At 48.1% G+C, this 20,312-nt stretch overlaps 1 protein-coding gene across 3 annotated transcripts in view; it reads left to right on the top strand.

The window, feature by feature from the left end:
* The window catches only part of LOC135203053 (two pore calcium channel protein 1-like), a 734,396-nt gene that overhangs the window by 48,088 nt on the left and 665,996 nt on the right, over positions 1–20,312 (top strand). Inside the window, exons 3-4 of one of the 3 annotated variants that reach the window (XM_064232644.1) lie at positions 14,009–14,129; positions 14,795–14,923. In XM_064232644.1, the coding sequence (XP_064088714.1) occupies positions 14,009–14,129; positions 14,795–14,923 (250 nt within the window). Of the gene's footprint in view, positions 1–14,008; positions 14,135–14,794; positions 14,924–20,312 lie in introns of those variants that run through there. The other 2 variants (XM_064232646.1, XM_064232647.1) reach the window with 2 other exon arrangements.

Below are 20,312 nucleotides of genomic sequence, written 5' to 3'. Positions count from 1 at the left end.
GTGTACTCATGGTGCGGTGACCACTACTACAACCACAGTAACGACACCAGCATATGAGATGCCACCGCATCTGGTGTATACGCCACTTATAATGTCGGTGACACCCACGGCTGCTATACAAAAACCCATTACTGCCGTGCCAAAGAGGACGGTGCCACCACCACCTGGATTCTTTGTATTGCCGACCCCGGACTTCCGCTGCCCAAAAAGTACCCCCCTGGACCTGCCGCCAGTGCCGAGGATGACGGTAACTGCCGACAGGACGCCTGGCTCTCCTGTGGTACCTGCCGTGCCTGCCGTACCTGTTGCTGTCCCAGCCGCTCATTCCTTTTCAGATCAGGGGCCTGCGCATTCTCTTTCAGATGTTCCTGCCGTTCCTGCTGTTCCCGGACCTGTTCCTGTTGTTCCTGCTGTTGGTGGTGCTGTCACAGTCTCAGGTCTTTCCGGACAGGTGCAGTCGGGCCCTGTTGCTTCGGCAAATCAACTGCCCCGGCTCCCTCCTGTGGATGGGAAGAACTGACGTTCTGTCCTGCGCGGAGCCTGGCGAAGAAGAAGAGGAAGAGAAGAAGGTGTCGTCGTCGTCTTCGTCGTCTTCTTGTCGCTCTGCCTCTCCTTCTCCTTCGACTTCTAAGGCTAAAACAGCCGAAGAAGAAGAAGGTTGCCTCCTCCCCCCCTAAGAAGATCCTTCGGGATCTTCTAAGGGCCCGGCTCGCTCAGGCGAGCCGGGGAGCTCTTCTGCTGGTCCTCCTGTTCCTGCGGGAACAGGGCCCATCGCTTCTTCTGCAAAGAAGAAGTCGACGGGGACCAGAGGTGCACCAGCCTCGGCTGGTGCATCCTCACCTGGTGCTAGCGGTTCTGCCGCTAAACCAGGTTCCGTCTCGGCCGCTTCTCGTTCGCGAGAAGCACCGAGTGGACGCTCTTCCAAAGAGGACCGTCCAGCCACCAAAGTTTTGACGCCCGAGCTCGCTCGCCGTCAAGACAGCGGCGCGGAGACGAAGACTGGCGAGAGTCGTGCACAGACTCTCGCCAGGCCAGTGGACGCTCTCGCAGCGATCAACTGGCTGCTCGGGCTGACGTGACGGTCGCTGACCGGCCACGGGTTGAGGCGAGGAAGGAGTCCCCACGGCCGCCGGTACCAGCCACGGCTGGTACCAGCGGTTTGACGCGCCGAGAGGACGCTGACCGGTCTCGACGCGACAGAGAGCCTAGCAGGTCACCCGTCCGCCGCTCCCGATGGGTACCGGGCGGAGACGTGACCAGCGGCAGCTCGCCTGACGCTAGAGATCGGTCTCGACGTTCTCAGCCGAGCCAATCGCCCCAGGCGAGCGGCAAGGCTAGGCCTGCTGCCGACCACCGTCACCGCGGGTTGACGATCAGCAGCAGCCCTCCACGCACGCTGGTCCGGCCAGCGACAGCGAGGGCTGGGGAGCGGTCAGGTCTGCCTCTCCCGTACCTTCAACCTCTCGGGCTTTATACCGGGAGGAGCGACTCGGTACCGAAGGAGCGATCACGAGAGGTGCGCCGCTCGTGGGACCCAGCTATGACGCCGTACGGACTCAGGCACGGTCTTAGGACCGACCAGAACGTACGCGCAAAAGTAGTTGGAGGCGACAGTCAGGGGTCTGTCGCTGTTCCTCCTTCTGAAGGAGGAGTATCGAGGATATGCTCTTGCTGGAGGGAATGGACGGTCCTACTCCACAAGACGCTGTAATCCTGAGATACAGAGGAACTTCGCAGAGGTCATTAAGCTGATGCGTCTGCATAATGACCTTGCGGAAGGATCGCGCTACCACCGGCAGAGCCCACGTCCCGGCTCGAATCATTTTGGGGTCCCAAGAGGGAGCCCAAAATGATGGTGGGGTTGCCACGATCGGAGCTTGCGGGGACTCGGTCCACCCTGGATCAGGTGGAGAATCTCGTCAGGGACGGGCAGGACTCGCCTAAAATCCGGACGGTCCTCTAAGCTGCTTCCTCCTCCTCTACAGCGGCAGAGGCGATTTTACGTGCCTTCGGAAGACCCGATACTGCCGAAACAGGTTAACCCCGGAGTTTAGCGAGGCTGACTCCAGGTGTGTCCCTGCAGCAGCTCCTGTCGGAGAACCTATGGTTCTCGCAGCAGGAGGCACTTGCCCTGGAATCTACCTCTATGGCAGCATTCCAGGCAGTTTCCTGGTGGATTTGTGGTCAACCTCACAATATCCAAAGTAGCGGCCCGGCTCGGGAGTTCTGCTCTCGAAGACGACGCTTCTTTCAGGAGACTGTGCCAGTCTGGAGGAAGAGCAATCTCTTACCTCGCCCATCAGACTGCTAACCTGTGGGCCAACTTGGTTCTTCGACGTAGGGACGCAGTCCTTACCCGAGTGACCAAGGGGGCCGGGCAGTGAGGCGGCACTCGGGGTTGGGCTACGAAATGGACCTCTTAGGAGTTCCCCAGCTCTCTTTCCTGGAGAGATGGTGGACGCTGCGGTGGAACGGCGGCGCACTGACGAGAGTGACCGCTTAGTCCACCAGGCAGTCTCGAAGGTTTCTGGGCAATCTCGAGTAACTGCGGCCAAACCAAAGAGCTTGGCTAGCGCTTCCACGGCGGCGAAGACGGTTGCACCGTCCAAACCCGTGTGAAGACTCCTGTTGTTTCAACTTCTGCTAGAGGAGGCCGCAACCAGCCCCCTCCTCCAGCCCTCCTTTCCCCGAGGAGGTGCTGGAAAGAAGTCGAAACGAGGAGGGAAACGCTAGGGACGGCGTTCCCCTCACCTGCTGCCGGAAGTGGGGGGGTGCTAGCGAGCCATTGGGCGACTTGGCAGCGCTACGGCGCCGAGAACTGGATAGTAGACGTCCTTCGGGAGGGATATCTACTACCCTTCGAGTCTCGGCCCCCCCTCATCTCCAAACCGGTCCATCTACAGACCTATGTCCGGGGATCAGCAAAGGACAAGCTCTTCGACAGGAGATCAAGACCATGCTGGCGAAACGAGCTGTAGAAATCGTGGAGGACCAGTCACCGGGCTTTTACAGCCGCCTCTTCCTAGTGGAGAAGGCATCGGGGGGCTGGCGTCCGGTGATAGACCTCTCTCCCCTGAACCGCTTCGTTCGCTACGACGCGGTTCACGATGGAGTCGGCACGCTCAGTGCTCGACTCGATCAGGGGAACGATTTCATGCTTTGCAGTGGACTTGAAGGACGCGTATTTTCAAATACCCATGCCATCAGTCCTACCAGAAAGTACCTCCGCTTCATAATTCGACGGACGGTGTACCAATTCAGGGCACTTTGTTTCGGTCTCTCAACCGCCCACAGGTGTTCACGCGAGTGTTCACTCTGGTGTCGGCTTCGGGCCCATTCGAACGGGATACGTCTTCTGAGGTATCTCGACGATTGGCTAGTCCTGGCGAGCTCCCGCTCGCAGTTGTTACAGGACAGAGATCGACTCCTCAAGTTTTGTCGCGATCTGGGGATCGTGATAAACTACGAGAAGTCCGATCTCGAACCCAAGCAGAAGATGAAGTACTGGGTATGCTGATAGACACGGTAGCAGGGCAAGTCTTTCCCGCAGACTTTGCGTATCAGCAAATTCAGGGAGGCAGGCCGGCCGGTTCCTGTCTCGGCAGGAACAGGCAGCACAGCAATGGCAAGTCGTGATCGGCCATCTGTCGTCACTCGAGAAGTTAGTCCCTCACGGGCGTCTTCACCTGCGGTCTCTCCAGTGGAGACTAAGGGAGAGTTGGTCTCAGGCCAAGGATCCTCCTACTTTCCCGTGGCTATCACGGACAAGGTGAGGCAGGACCTAGCCTGGTGGCTCGACGACAAGAACCTCTTAAGAGGAGTGCCCATATGCACTCCCCCCCCGGAGATGCTTCTGTTCTCAGACGCATCGACCGAGGGATGGGGCGCACACCTGGAGGAGTTGCTGACTGCAGGTGTGTGGGACCATCACGAAAAGCACCTTCACATCAATGTCCTGGAACTCAAGGCGGCGTTCAACGCTCTCCAAGAGTTTCAGGGACCGCTTGGTGGTGGGACACTCAGTGGTGTTGATGTGACGACAACAACCACAGTAGTGGCATATGTCAACAAGCAGGGGGGGCTGGTGTCTCTTCCGCTCCATCAGTGACGGTGCAGGTGCACGAGTGGGCCACGGCTCACTCGATAGAGCTGTCAGCACGCTACATTCCAGGCAATGAGGAATGTAGTAGCAGACAAGCTCAGCCGTCGGGATCAGGTGATAGGGACCGAATTGTCTCTACACCAAGACGTAGCGGAAAAGGCTCTTCAACCTGTGGGGGCGACCGGTCGTAGACCTGTTCGCCACCCGGCACAACACAACAAAAAACTTCAGGTTTTCATTTCAGCTGTGCCGGACCATGGGCAGCTGCAGAGGACGCTCTCCAACACCCCTGGGACAACCTATTGCGTACGCCTTTCCTCCCATTCTGTCTGATTCGGGAAAGTGATCAGTCGAGCGCTGGTCACTCCCAATCTCAGAATGATCCATGGTGGCTCCCAAAACGGCCCACAAGCCGTTTGGTATCGGACCTGCTGGCTCTTCTTGCGACGCACCGAGAGAGCTAACCCACTTGGCACAACCTTCTAGCCCAGCCACACGTAGAACGGTACCACCAAGCAGTCCAGTCCCTTCAACTTCACGGCTGGCTGTTATCCACCATCTCTTGCGAACGAGAGGCTTTTCTCGTAGCGCAGCAACAGAGATGGCTGGACACGTCGACAGTCCTCTGCAGCTGTGTACCAGGGGAAGTGGGCCGTCTTCTGTGGTTGGTGTCGTAGACAGGGTTTGTCTCCTCTCAGAGCCACTCTTCAGCAGGTAGCGGATTTCCTCGTCTTTCTTCGCCGAGAGAAGCTCTCAGTAACCACAGTTAAGGGATATAGAGCCGCCCTGGCTCTCGTCTAAAACTGAGGGGACTGGACATCTCGAATTCGTTCGAGATATCCTTGCTAATGAGGAGCTTCGAAAGGTCTTGCCCACCCAGGGAACTCAGGCCCCCTGCGTGGGATGTGACTCTCGTACTTAGGAGTTTGACTCGAAGACCCTTCGAGCCACTCCGAGAGTCGTCAGACAGGGAATCTGACCCTCAAGACCCTCTTCTTGCTGGCCTGGCATCGGCGAAGAGAGTAGGGAACTACATGGGCCTTTCTTATGATGTTAAACATACCAGAGGCTGGGGATCTGTGACGCTCGATTTCGTCCCGAACTTCGTAGCTAAGACTCAGAATCGTCGATCCCTGACGACAGGTTTCGAGTCTTTCACGATCCCCTCCTCCTGGACTTCACCGATAACGATGCGGATGAGATGCTGCTTTGTCCTGTGAGGGCGCTACGGCGCTATCTGAAGAGAACTCGACATCTCAGGCTGAGTGTCGAACGCCTCTCTTTAGTTAGCACTGGGGTTACCAAGAAAGAAGTCTCCAAGAACACGCTTCTTTCTGGCTGCGTGAGGTGATCAGGAGAAGCGTACGAAGCTGATGGTAGCGACGACATCCGTACGCTCCGACCCGAGAGCCCACGAAGTCAGAGGTATCGGACCCTCTTGCGTTCCGTAAGAACTTCTCCGTGGCGCAGGTCCTGAAGGCAGGTGTCTGGGCCAACCAGACCACCTTCACGTCCTTCTACCTTCGGGATATTGCCCACAAGTCCTTGGATACTTTTTCCTTGGGACCTGTGGTGGCTGCTCAACACGTTGTGTAAGCTTACCCAGCACCCGAGCAGGCAGAACAGCATCGATTCCTGGTATGACTGGGAGAATGAATGCGTGAATGAGAGAGTGACTGGCTTCTCTTCACCATCTTTTTTCTACCTCTACCTGTGGGCAGAGGGATACGTCGTTACCTTGCTGGAAGGGAGTCAGATGCAGGTAAAGCTATTCAACAGAGCTCCATCCTACCTCTTTAACTAGAGATAGGAGTATATATCCACCACTTTCTCCAACAAGGGGAGAAAGTGGATGCCGACATGAGACAAACCATTACTTTACATTTGCTCATGTAAAGGAAAAAGTTCTTACAATGCTGGTACAAAGAGATACGCTTGCCTCTCTCTTAGTACTGCGGCCCAGAGGTCTACCCGACCATTGATCCTGCGGTGCACACCCCGATCAATCGGACAGAGGCTTGGATCCCTCCCTCGCTCTTACGACCAGGGAGGCATTCCAGGGATGGACGAACACCAGTCTGTTCATCAAAAAGACTCAGATTCCTCCCACCAAGAAGTGAGTCTTCCTATTGTTAAAGGACCGAGGGTTTGTATTACGTATCGGAACAAATGACAATTTGTCGAAAATTGCATTTTTCCTAACTACACAAACCTGAGGTCCTTTACATATAGTCCTCCTCATGCCACCCCTCACTCTGCGTATTTTGCATGGGCCAAAAGTAAAAGTGATTTGTTTACCTCCCAGGCGCGACGATCGGACAAGCAGTTAACTACCGTTCTCCCCTTGTTCGAAGCTTACGACCGTTTCCAGCTGCCGCTAGCTACTTACCTATTGTTAAAGGACCTCAGGTTTGTATAGTTAGGAAAAAATGCAATTTCGACAAATTGTCATTTTGAAGGCTTTCTTGAGATGTTTCTCATGTCTCCTTTACAAGGAGGGCATGCATCTAAGTTGATGCATAGATTGTGAATGCTTCTCCCTTACAGCAACCAGAAGCGCTCACCTCAGTATGCCAGCTTGTACTACGAGGGCTCAATATCTCACACTAGCGCCATCTACCATCTGGCTCCAGCTTGAGTATAAGTGCCAAAGTGCCCATGAACACCCTGAACAGAGGTGACAGTGACCTGGGCGCCAAGGTGTCCATGAGTGCCCATAAGCAATGAGCACCCAAGACCGTTCATAATGCCCTAGAGTGTCCATTAGCACCAAAAGCATCCATGAATGCCCATGTTCGACATCAAATACCATCTAAAGTGAAGATCGTACAAGAAGAAAGCAATAAAAAAACTCCTTATCTGAAGGAATGTGATGCTGACGAGAAAACGCTAAAAGTCAGATACTGTATAAATTTAAGAAGCCCCCTAGTTTGAAACTTACAAGAGCCTGGCAGAGGGATTCATCTCTGTGGAGGGCTATACATAAAGCAAGCTAAGTAAACAGTCAGCGCACTCCTTATTTTCCCTCATACTAGCCTTGTAATGTTATCCACTTGCTTTTGTGCCTGGCTCTCTCACTTCTTTCCCATGCCATTGCCAGTCTTGTGTCTGGGTTAACAAAAATTAACATTCCAAGTGATTGTTGTTTACTGGAGGAGGTGATTATCAGGCCCACCGGTTCTCCTAGACCTAAGTCACTGATATACTCCCCCACACCTGGGAGAGAAGTCACTGAACGTTTAAGGGAGACTGGTGGAAAATTACCCTGGGTAATTGTCCCCGCTGTCAAACCTGTTGCATATTTCCAGGTATCAACAGACAGCCACTGGAAAGGCGTCTATATGGAAGTGTAATGGAGGAGGCGGCTCTTCAGACATCTTAAGGTGGGTACACACGTGAGAGCCGAACCTTGTATGTGTAACTGAGTTACGCATATACGGTTACAAGGTGTCAAAATGTAGAGGCGAACCGTAACCACGTTAAGCACGTAACTTCATTTCAATCCACTGCGATCACCAGTCTGTCTCTGTCCGGGTTGTTTACCGACGATGGCCACCATGCAAGTAGCAGCTGCCGCGTACATTTATACACATTATTTAACGAAGATCAAGCGAAATAAAAGGAAGATGGTGGCAATTAAGTTTATATACTAGAAGGGTAGAATACAGTGTCGGGAATACTCGCTGACTTGAGATTCCAAGGAAGTTTCTGGCCACAGTGAAGTCTTTTCTTCGTAATAGCTAATAAATTGAAGGACTCTTCGTCACTTCAATCAGCCATGGTAGACATATACGTACTGACTGACCAAAACAAGGGACTCTACTGTGGACGGTCTGTTCATAGTCGGTGTTAACAAGTTCAGCAACTTCTGTTGTTACGCGTCGTCATACAGGTCCCGTCCACACATGGCGTAACGTTCAAAGAGACCTCCCCTTTGATGCGGGGCCCAAAAAACCGACAATTGGCGGGACGGAGGGCGAACCGAGCCTCGAACCTCGCGGGTTCGGGTTCGGGTTCGAGGAACCGTCCACCACTTGCGTTTTTTGTTACAAGAATCGGTTACAATACAAGGTTCGGTTCGCACGTGTGTACCCACCTTTAGACTGTCATACTCCCCTTCACCTGGGAGGAGACATACTGATGGTCCAAAGGGAGTTCGAGGGGGTTTGCACCTGGTGGGTAGTTGACCCTCATTTGAGCCCCTAATCCAGGACTTGACAGACAGCCACTGAAAAAGTGTCTTCCTGAAAGTGTAGTTGGAGGTTGCTGCTATCCGGCCCATCGGATATCCTTGAACTTTAGTCCCTTGTTATACTCCCCTTAGGAGGAGACGTGTTGGTGGTCCCAAGGGAGTCCCAAGGGGTCTTTCCTGGAACCAGGAACAAGAGTTATCACTTAGTTTTGTCACCCAATAATGTCATAAAATGACACATTTAATTTTCATTTCCATTAAAAAGAAAAGGTGTTAATTTCTTTATCATTAACTTTACTTTAGATTTTGTGATTTACTAATTAATGATTATTAATTATTTTTAAATATAAGCGATATTTTTTTGCCTGTATTTCGCAAATGCGACAAGAGTTTCCCATCGTTTTTTTTTCCCGCCTTAATGTTGGGGTAATGTGCGGCTGTCCAGGTTACTGTGCACACATGGCAATTTAAAGGAAGGGGACATTCTTGGATCCCAATAGTGGCGAGCACTGCTATTCTATGTTGGTTTATACTATGAAATTAAGTTAAAGTAGTACTTATCTTCCTGAAGACGACGAACCAGCTATTCTATGTTGGTTATACTATGTAATTAAGTGTATTACTTATCTTCCTGAAGACAACGAACCAGCTAAGTATCTTATATAAGTTAATATGCATGTTTGGCCAAATGTGTATAGGAGTTATATAAGAATGCTAGGTTAGTTGTCGTGTCTGCGTTTGGCGACTACCAGCGAGATTTAAGGTAAATACAAGTTGATTTCTGGTTTGTAATAAAATTCCAGTGCCTAAAATTCCTACCATTGTTGCCTTCTTAAAGAAAATTATGCGCTGTGACCATTTTGAGCAATCGGAGGATATAATTTCACCACAAATGCTGTCTGGTGCAGACAAGGCATAGTTGGATTGTCCACTATTGTCCTTTATTTTGGAAGAGAAAACTATTGTGCTCTCACCTTTCTACTTCTCAGCTCCTGACGATGAGCTTTCAGCGCCCAGTCACGAGGTATAGTTTCTCTTTGTTCCTAAACGATATACAAACCCTCGATCCTTTAAATGAGGAGGAGCTCACATTACTCTCAGCTGAGGCTGGAATACGGCCATTAAATTCTTGAACAAGGTGGTTAGTAGGCACTAACTACTGTTTGGTAGACGGGTAGGCCCGCCTGCCCGGATGTAAACACTCCACTTTGCTTTAGGCCATCTTCTGATGAATACTTGTTTGTGAAACCGTTAATTACGATTTTCCTGGTGGGATCTTTAATTTGTTATTTGAATAAACATGTATATACTGTGTTTGATATTAATAATTGATTGACTTCAATAATTAATATGCAAACCCAATTTTGTGATAGCCTTGCTAGCCACCTTTCTGCTTTGTGTTAAGGATCGGCGGCCAGGGGGTGTGCCAACATCCTTATTACATTTTTCGCCCGTTAATGTTAGGACGAGACATGTATTCATCAGAAATATATGCGTACGCTTTGGAAATTACTGAGGGGAACTTCGGAAGTGTGTCCTTTGTTTCCTCTGGTATTTCTTCTTCTCTTTTGTACTTTTGCTAGCTTATCAGATGAAGATAGAGGAAGGGGCGTGTGGTGTTGGTGTTTGAGGGAGTCCTCTCATTTCGGAGGGTGGTGCCCTCGGATGTGAGATGAGTATCCTTATTTTTTAAAATTATATTTTCTTTCTTTTACAGGCTAACAGTGGTGATAGTTGATTACAGCAGTAGATGGTTGGATATCTCTTCGTGTTGGCTATCCTAACCTTGGAATTGTACCTGTGACTCTTAGCATGCTGTAATATTGGTCCTTGAGTGTGTGTACTGTTCCCCTGTTGGAAATCATATTCGTTTGCCGCTGCTATCCTGGAGTTATGTCACTGGACAAAGCCTTCATGGCTGCCCTGTTAATATTATCTCTATTCCTGCATGGTAAGTATACCTCTCCTGTAAAAGAAGTCTTGCCAAATTTGGAGAAGGTTGAGGAGGAAAGAGAGCTTGTCAAGTGTCGTCATCTTCCTCTTCGGAATCAATCTTATCTTTCTTCCAACTAACCTCCACCCTTTGACTTTGCTAAGGCCTCCCTGCTGAAGAAGGAGAAGGTAGCTCCCCCCCCAAGAAGTCTTGTCAAGACGATTCTAAGGGTCTGCCTCCTCGAACTGAGGAAGCAGTTGGGTCTTCTGCTAGCTCGCCCAGTTCCTTTGGGAACAGGAAACCGTCATGCTGTCCCAGGGCCTAGCTTGTCAGGAGCTGTAGAAGCACAAAGTTCTGTTTTGCAACTTCTGCTGCTAGTCCTAGAGGTTCTGCCCCTCCCCAAGGAACTAGTCTTATGAGGGGGCTCGTTCGCGAGGTTTTCCCCAAATGCACATAAATCTACGGATTCGTATGCATCCAGAGTCAGTGACGCTGAGTCCACTCACCTTCACCAATCAGGCACGGAGTGAAAGAAGGAGTGAGCCGCTCAGGTGACTCTCCTTGTTGGTGATCGCGTCTCGCGGTGATTGCTCGGTACCCAGGGTTGATGGGACTGTCCCACAGGACATGCATGTAATGGGACCGGTAGGGTGTCTCCCATTCAGTCCTCTTGAGAGGTTTCGGCCTCGACGAGGACTTGGACGTGTTTAGAGGATGGTACTGGCCCTCGCCAGTCAGGTGCACATTCATCCCCACCAAGATACAGTCATGTTCGCGTGACGACCGGTCTCGGTGGCAGCGAACGTTTCTCCTGCCATGCAAGAGTTTAGTAACCCTCCTCGGGAAAGTGTTTCTCCAGGACGATAACACTTTCCTAGATTTTGTGGCGTGGCAATCACCACAGGTTGATGGCTACCTGCGACTCACTTCTGCTAATTCTGCTAGCAAGGCAAGCCAGAGCATCCGATCTTCCTCACATATTCCCTCTACTTCCTATGGCTACACTGGGAGGGGCGAGGTGAATAGGAGGGATCCTACAGAGTGCTCTCCATAGGATTCAAGATTCTCCTTTCCGCATGAACAGGTCCCGCATAATCTTCAATCTGTACGAGGTGTCAAGTTGTCAGGATACCCATGTCCACATGACTATCAGAAACCTCAAACTTGACAGCTGGTCCGCAAGGTCCGAGAGACTGCACCATAATTTGCAAGATCGCTCGGTTTTCCACAGAATGGAGACGACCAGGAGGCCATAAGATCGAACTAATTTACATATGTTGGAGAGCTGTAAGTGTCTCTTTTGGGGGCTTCAGTGGTTATTGATCTTAGTTTACACCTGGATGGCAATATTTCTCTCTAGACGAGGCCTCAGTGTCAGTCCCAGTGTATATTCGTCACAGAGAAGAAAAGCTTGATTTTCTCTCTCAGTTTTTCTCCAAGCTTGAGAACCTTCACTACGAATGATTCAGGTTCAATTTCAATTCAAGTCATCTTAACTCTTGTGGATGAACTGAGACCATGTCTTTCCCAGGGGGTAGATTTCTTGTGTTCCCTGGTCAGGCAGAACAGGAGTTCATGGGGCAGTCTGATTAGGATCCTATTTGCCTTTCCTCAGACTCAAAACTTCAAAGAGCTCTTCATTAAAGTTTTCTGCTAGACATATTATATAAACTATCGCGGTTACAGATGTCATTCTTTTAGCCTAGTTTACCAGAATAAGTGGGCCATTTTCAAAGATGGGGTTGTAGCTGCTACCCCTCTTCTTAGAAGAATTCTATGGCCTTTTTTCAGATGCCCCTTCTGTACCTGAGGAGATCTACATCTTTTGTACTCCATCAGTGAAGGGTATCAGACTGTGATTAACTAAGTATCTATGCACAGAGGCCACCCAGACAGTTTTGACAACCTTATCTTGTCTTTGGTGCATCCAAGCAAAGAAAGAATCAGGTCTCCTGGAACCTGGATGTATATCCATGTCCCTTGCTTGTTCCCCCGAGTTCCTCTTCTTGATTTCTGACTTCTACAATCTGGCGTAAGCTACTGTCTGACACCAGCTATAGAGCCTTAGGCCTTGAGCTCGTTTGACACCCAGCTCATGTAGCGCCATATTAATTTGATGCCGGTTACAGCCTGGTGCCAACTCTTGTGCTGAGTTCCCTCTAGCTCCTACAAGCACTCACCAGTCCCAGGCTCATAGTTCAACTGGCGTACAGTTCTTCTGGCAGCAGCTACTGCCTGACACCAGATCGTTCTCAGAGTGTTCAAATACTCTCCAGCTCTTTTATAGAATAGGGAGGTCTGCTCATAGTTCAACTGGCGTACAGTTCTTCTGGCAGCAGCTACTGCCTGACACCAGATCGTTCTCAGAGTGTTCAAATATTCTCCAGCTCTTTTATAGAATAGGGAGGTCTCTGTTCATTTGGAGTTTTCAGAGGACCATCATTTGCATATAGCGGTATGGCAAAATTCATTACATCTACTGTTAGAACGTATTACACTTATGGACTTTTACCTTTAGGCACACTCAGAAGGAGAGCAGTTTGCCTTCGTCTAAGTAAATCTAAGGATGTCAGAGTAACCTCTACCCCCTTATCTTAAATGTATTTTATGCCTCATAGGTCCATTCTGCCTTCAAACTTCTGGGAATGTAATCGTTCTTCATTTTGCAATAATTTTATGGAAGTTAAAAGTGTGTTCAGAGCATTTCTAGTGACTGGCATGGTATAACAGAAGGAATGATAGGATTTTTTCTATTATGTCATTTCAGAGACAGGATGCAGTGCACCTGAAGCACCTGCCACTCTCAGTGAATGGGTTGTGGTTTTATCTCAGTCTAGGTGACAATATTGTATGGTTGTTTTATTTTGGTCCTGCACTCAGGGCTAGGGCGGGCACGTATCATGCTTTGCCAGAACTCAGACATGAATCTTTACTGTAAAGCTCCCACTTATGTAGTAGGTGACACTTGGCTATACTCCACACCACTACAGGTTAAGATAAGCACCAACCAGAGGCAGTATCCCAGTAGCTCTTAAATGATAAGGAAATGGCATGCATTGTATTCAATGCTAGCAACTTTTCTGTTTCAGTTTGTTGCATAACTCAATATTTTGGAGTAGGATAGTACTATGTCCATGTCTCCCACCTCCAGTCAGTGTGGGAATCAGCTATGTAATTACTGGGTAAGTTACTCATACAAAAATAATATTTTCATGATAGAATAAAGTTTTTTATATACTACCCAGTGATTACAGGATCAAAGCCCTCCTTCCTTCCGGCTGATGGACAAAAGGCATGAACAAACTGTGTTTTCTGCTTACAGTAGTTCCTATTTTCCTGCTATTGGGCAGGACTGGTCACCTACACAATGGTTTGAAGCATTACTGATGAAATTTTGAATTCAAGCTGCTGTATAAGTGGAATTTATAGCTATGTAAACACTGGGTAAGTATATACAAAACTTTATTTTATTTTATTATAAAAATATCATTTTGTATTTTAAGTGAAGAATGCAGTTTTACACATCATCATAATTATAGCTATCATATTGTACTTGTATTATTAATATACTTGCATTATTGTTCAGAACATTCAGAAAAGGAACACTTTTCATATGGGACAAGCCTAGAAGGGCCATTGACTTGAAATTCAATATTCCAAAGAATATTACATTGAATGCTTTGCTCATATATCATTACAAATTAGTATTATTAAGGTGTTGTCAAATTTTACAATAAATTTGTTCATATGCTTTATGAGCCCAGCTTATTTTCTGTTTCAGAATATATCATTTATATCAGAACAAGTGGGGACAGATGGTGCTGTATGCTATATTCGGTATTCATCTCCTCTTAGCACTCTTTGAAAAGCCAGCAGTTTCAGGTTTAGAGGTCTCACTCTGGGTAAGGTGCATCTCTCTCTCATTTTCCAGAGACTATCTTGATGTGGTTCAGTCTCACTGACCGGGAAGGAGGATGATTTTCCTTGTACAGGAGTCCCTCATTATTATTCCGAAGATGAACCCGTTCATGTGGAACAAGCCCACAGAGGCCATTGACTTGAAATTTAAGCTTCCAAAGAATATGGTGTTCATTTGAAGGAAGTAAAAAAGTTAATAAGAAGTACAGAAAGACAAGATCAGTATTAGAAAAGAAAAATTCAGTGAACAAATTAATCAATATATAATAGATAAAAATGTAAGTAAATTATTAAGATACAAAGAGCATTGCTGTAGGTTAGTAATGCATTGCATGATTGCATCTTTGCTTGAAATTTTGAGGTTCTAATTGCACAACATTCTCAGGGAGAAACTGTTCCACAGTCCAACGGTGTGAGGGATAAAGGATCTCCCTCCCTCATTTCCTGTAATTGTTATTCAGTGATGAACACTATGCAGTAGAATTTTATTCCTGTGGGGTACGCTAACATCCCTCCTTCCTGGCAGTAAGGTTTGATACATGCATCAAACAATTTCTATGATATTTAAAAAAATTGCAAACTTGATGTTATAATGTATTTTGATATGGCTTCACCCTGCTTATGTTTGTCCTCACACAATCCATTGCAGATTACAATGTCTGTGGAAGTGGCCATTCTTTGCTTATATCTTTTTCGACTAGCTCACATCAGCATCTTCACTCCTCTCACAAGGTTTTGGTCAGACACCAAGCATATTTTTATTTTTGTCCTAGTCGCGGTAAGTAAATCATTACGTAGTATCTTTTATAACCTTGAAGCTTTTTGAAATCTCAAGCATTTTCAGTTCACAAAATTTTACTTCTCCAGCTGTTTGATTGAGAGCATTTTGCTTTAGTTAACATGGTATTTTAGGAAAATGAGATTGTGTAGTGCAGGATCTTGGAAAACTGTCTAGTATATTATGATATTTATGACTTGGGTACAGTTTCCATACATGTTCGAGAAAACAGTTTATTTTTTTGAAAACTGTTTTATAATAGTACTCATGAATTGTTCCTACACAATATACAAACCCTCAGTCCTTTACCATAGGAATACGCTTACGGCGAAGCTGGAACATGGCATTAAAATTCATGAACAAGGTGATTAGGCAGTAACTACTGTCCGGTAGGCAGGTCTCTGAATGGAAGAATTGCACTCTTCTTTCAACTGTCTTCCAATGATGACAATTTTTCATGAGCTCTTGTTGACTGTCGTTAATCTTGATTTTCCCGGTTGTTATTCTGATCAATTTTTGAATATATACTGTGTTTGATATTAATAATTAATATGCATACAAACCAAATTTTTGTGATAGCCTTGCAAGCTGCCTTACCCCTTCATGTCTTAGGGGTTGGCAGCAAAGGTGTTTACATAATCCGTTATCACCTTATCTCACCCTTTGATATTAAGGACAAGACAGTAGTATATTTGTTATTGATTTCTATCCTCCCTCTCTTCTCTCCTTCTCTCACCTCTCTCTCTCTCTCTCTCTCTCTCTCTCTCTCTCTCTCTCTCTCGTCTCTCCTCTCCTTCTCTCTCTCTCTCTCTCTCTCTCTCTCTGTTATGGCTGTACATATATATTTTTAATGGTAAATTGTTTAAGATGACTTTTGAAATGATATAATAATATAATCTCAAAAGATTAATACATTAAGAGGAAAGTAATTTAAGGAATATTTGAAATAGGATGTTATTTAAGGTATACTTTTAGTGTTTGAACTTTCAAGATAGGCAGATATAAGCATTTTTAGAGGGGTTCTGAGTATTTGCAGGTTTCATACATTCAACTACCTGTCAGATATATACATAGCTATAGACTCCGTCGTTCCCGACAGAATTTCAAATTTCGCGGCACTCGCTACAGGTAGGTCAGGTGATCTACCGCCCTGCTCTGGGTGGCAGGGCTAGGAACTATTCCCGTTTTCTAATCATAATCTCTCTGTCGCGGCTGTATCAACATTGTTGTTACTTCCTCCTGACTAGAATTCGTTTTTCGCAAAGCTTTTGATCATCTATCGCTGATATTTGGTGACGTACTTGGATCGTTGTTTTTTGGCCATTCGCTATCGTGGACTGTTTTTTGGACTTGGTTTTTTGGATTTTGTGAATATGTCTGATTCTAGTGTTAGTTTTCAGAGTGTGTGTGAATGAGGGCTGTAAGGTGAGGATTCCGAAAGCTTCGGTAGATCCTCACACTAGTTGTAGAAGGTGTAGAATGGTTGAATGTTCAATTGAGAATACGTGTAATGAGTGCGAGAATCTGAGTGCACAAGAGTGGAAGAATCTAGCTTCTTACTTGAAAGAAGTTTAGAGAGAGATAGAGAGAGGAAGAAAAACCCATAGAAGGTCTGCTCTCATGATCTACTTTCTAGCTCTGTAGCTTCTTCCTATGATGATAATGAACATTCTGTTTCAGCCCGTTCACAAATGGCTAATCCCTCTAGTTCGGCTTCGGAAATAGCAGAACTTAGAGCTTCCCTTCAGAAAATGCAGGAAAAGTCGCAGCATTGGAAGGTAAGCAAAGTGAATGTGACAGTGATATTAGTGTCCCCAGTGTAGTGGAGGGGGCGTCTGGTCGTCTCTGCGACGCTCCCAGGCCTAGACCTCTTCCAAGCTCCCTGGCCCGGAGGAGAAGGAAAGTCGAAAGCCGTACGGGGGTTGTGGAGAATCCCCAACGATCAGGCGTCCCTTCGGCAGAATCGATCGTATCGACTGCTAAAGACCGCTATAAAGGGGTCCTACGAGAGTGCTTTTCGTCGTCGAGTTCGCCTTCTCGAGAAGAGGGTGGAAGGAGTCGAATCTTTCCCGTCCTTTGAAGAGGAGTATGCAAGAGCCTGCCAGGCGCCAGGCGCCTGCGGAACATGAGATCAATTCGAGTCCCGAGCGCTTCTCAGAAGGAGGAGCGCCTTCGGTAGTAAAGAGGGCGAGAATACGGTCAGGACTCTGAGAATGGAGGAGATCCTAGAGCGCCTTCCAGATCTCCCTCTCCTAAATCGGAAGATTCCTCAACCAAGAGAATCTTGGAAGAATATGCAAGAGCAATAGCCTTGCTAGTAGGAACTCGTTATAAGGAGCCTACTCGTAAGAAGGATGATAGGCTTCCTATTAAAAGATCGAAAGAACTATCTCCTGCCAGGCGCGACGCATCCCTCAGGGGAGTTGTCGCTCAGGCGGCCAGCCTCTGGGGGGGGCGGTTGCGCTAGACAGCGAGAGGTAGGAAAGGAAGCTACTCCTGTCAAGAGTAGGGCGCCAACCAGAAGCCAGACTCCGAGTAGGCGTAACGAGCCAGGACAACATTCAAGATCTTCAATCAAGCACCAAGAGCTGGATGAAGAGGAAGATCCTGTTAGGAGTAGAGCACTTAAAGACGGAAAGCTCCTACTAAACATCAGACGGATACTCCTCCCAAGCACCAGGAGTATTCTGAACTAGTTACTCCTCCCCAGGCGCCAGGAGTATTACGAAGCTTATACTCCTCCCAGCGCCAGGAATATGCGGAATTTAATACTCCTCCACGCGCCAGGAGTATTATGAACAGAATGCGCCTACTAAAAGCCAGGAGCATTCGAGGCGCTTTGCGCCTGCCAGGCGCCAGGCGCCTGCTGAAAGCCAGGAGTATTCGAGGCGCTCTGCGCCTGCCAGGCGCCAGGCGCCTGATGAAAATGCGCCTGCCAGGCGCCAGGCGCCTGATGAAAATGCGCCTGCCAGGCGCCAGGCGCCTGATGAAAATGCGCCTGCCAGGCGCCAGGCGCCTGATGAAAATGCGCCTGCCAGGCGCCATGCGCCTGCTGAAAGTGAACTGACACTCGTGAAGAGAGTAAGAGAGGAGTCAGTAGAAAGGAGAGAACCTTCTCCTTCCGAGTCTCTTAACCCAGAAGATGCCTCGGAGGACGAAATGAAAGGATCTTCTAATTATAAAGTCCTTTCGTCCCTGCTGTTGGAGGAATATGGAGGACTCTTTGACACCAGCTGCCTCTCCTCTTGCCACGTTCGCAGTTTTCGAGCACGAAACCACTCAAGTCCTCCTCTTCCTCAAAATGAAGCTGCCATTTCTATGAGGAGAGCGCTACAATCTCTTGACTCCTGGTTCAAGAAGAAGAAGGAGTTAGGAAGGACGGTCTTTTGTATGCCTCCCGTCAAACTTACAGGAAGGAGAGGAATTTGGTACGAAACGGAGAGGATATGGATTGTCTCTGTCCGTTTCAGCCGAATCAGATTTCTCGAGTTTGGTGGATTCGTCTAGAAGGCACGCCTTGAATGCAGCAAAGGTTACATGGGGGCTTTCGGAAACGGACCACCTCATCAAGAGTCTATTTCGCACCCTAGAAGTTTTTAACTTCTTAGATTGGTCCCTTGGGGTTCTGGCCAAGAAATCTCAAGAAAATGAACAACTCGACCCAGAAACCCTGAATTGTATCCTAGCCTGCATTGATAAATGGCTGTTCAAGGATGGATCAGCTGAGGTATGCTCGCTATATGGTGCAGGAGTGTTAAAGAAAAGAGCGGTGCACAGTGCTTTCCTCACAAAGGCCGTCTCGCATTCCGCAGAGAGCCGCCTTATTGGTTTGCGCCTCTCTCTGAACACCTTTTCCATCGCAGTTGGTGAAGGACATCGCGCATTCTCTGGCGAAAAGGCCACCCAGGATCTCCTTAGACAATCATCCAAGGAAGAGTAGGCCTGTGGCTAGTGAGGAGAAGAAAGTGGCTCACCCAGCTCAGAAACAGCCCTTTCGAGGAGGTCTTCCAACTAGACCGATCGCCAGAAGGAAGTCAACCGATAAGAGGGGTAGGTCTTCCTTTCGTGCCTTTAAGAACAAAGGAAGTGAGAGTTCCGTCCTCCAGACACCCGTAGGAGCCAGGCTACAGTATTTTTGTGAAAGCCTGGGAAGACTTAGGAGCCAACACTTGGAACGATGTCGATCATCAAGAATGGGTATCGCATCCCATTCAAGGACATTCCTCCCTTGACACATCTCCGAGGGAATTGTCCGCCAGATACAGGGACCAGATGATGACGGACACTCTTCGGCAAATGGTGGAACAGATTTGGGAAAAAAAAAAAGGGCAATAGAATTGTACTGGATTGCAACTCCCCGGGGTTTTACAACCGCTTGTTTCTTGTAACAAAAGCCTCGGGGGGATGGAGACCGGTACTGGACGTAATGCGCTGACAAATTTGTCGAACAACAGAAGTTCAGCATGGAAACGTCTGCCTCAGTCCTTGCAGCTCTACGGCAAGGGGATTGGATGGTGTCCATAGACCTTCAGGACGCATACTTCCACATCCCGATCCACCATTCGTCGAGGAAGTACCTTCGATTTATGTTCGAAGGCAGAAATTATCAGTTCAGGGCCCTGTGTTTCGGCCTGTCCACGGCTCCTCAAGTCTTCACAGACGTGATGAAAAATGTAGCGAGACACCTACACTTGAAAGGGATAAATGTCAATGTACCTGGACGACTGGCTCATCAGAGCCAGGTCTCAAAGCAGTGTTTGGAGGACCTGTTATTAACACTGGAGTTGACAAAGTCTTTGGGACTGATCGTGAACCTCGAGAAGTCTCAGATGATCCCCAGCCAGAACGTGGTTTATCTGGGGATTCAGATGGATTCTCGGGGTTTTCGAGCTTTTCCATCGCAAGAAAGACTAAAGAAAGGCTGTGCCACAGTATCGAACTTTCTAGGGAAAGAGCGCACTTCGGCGAGGGAATGGCTGAGCCTTCTGGGAAACCCTTTCCTCGCTCGAACAGTTCTTTCTCCTAGGGAGATTACATCTTCGACCGCTTCAGTTCTTCCTAAGAAGAAGTTGGAGTTGGAAGACAGGTCAGCTATCGGATACGTTTCCAATATCGGAAGAAATAAAACACCATTTGAAGTGGTGGTTGCTTCCACTAAAGGAAAACAAAGGAGTGTCCCTGCAAGTACGGAACCCAGCCTGACATTGTTTTCAGACGCCTCGGAGGCGGGCTGGGTGCAAACATTGGGACCCAGAGAAGTGTCAGGCACCTGGTCGGCAGAACAGGTGTGTCATGGCACATAAATTGCAAAGAGCTCTTAGCAATTCACCTGGAGCTAAAGAGCTTCGAACACGTAGTCAGAGACAAAGTCGTGCAGATAAATTCGGAC

Source organism: Macrobrachium nipponense, chromosome 33 (genome assembly GCF_015104395.2).
Source record: "Macrobrachium nipponense isolate FS-2020 chromosome 33, ASM1510439v2, whole genome shotgun sequence".
In the NCBI taxonomy this organism is placed as follows: Eukaryota; Metazoa; Arthropoda; class Malacostraca; order Decapoda; family Palaemonidae; genus Macrobrachium; species Macrobrachium nipponense.
The sequence above is the reverse complement of the archived record's forward strand: the minus strand, read 5'-3'. Positions and strand labels throughout refer to the sequence as shown.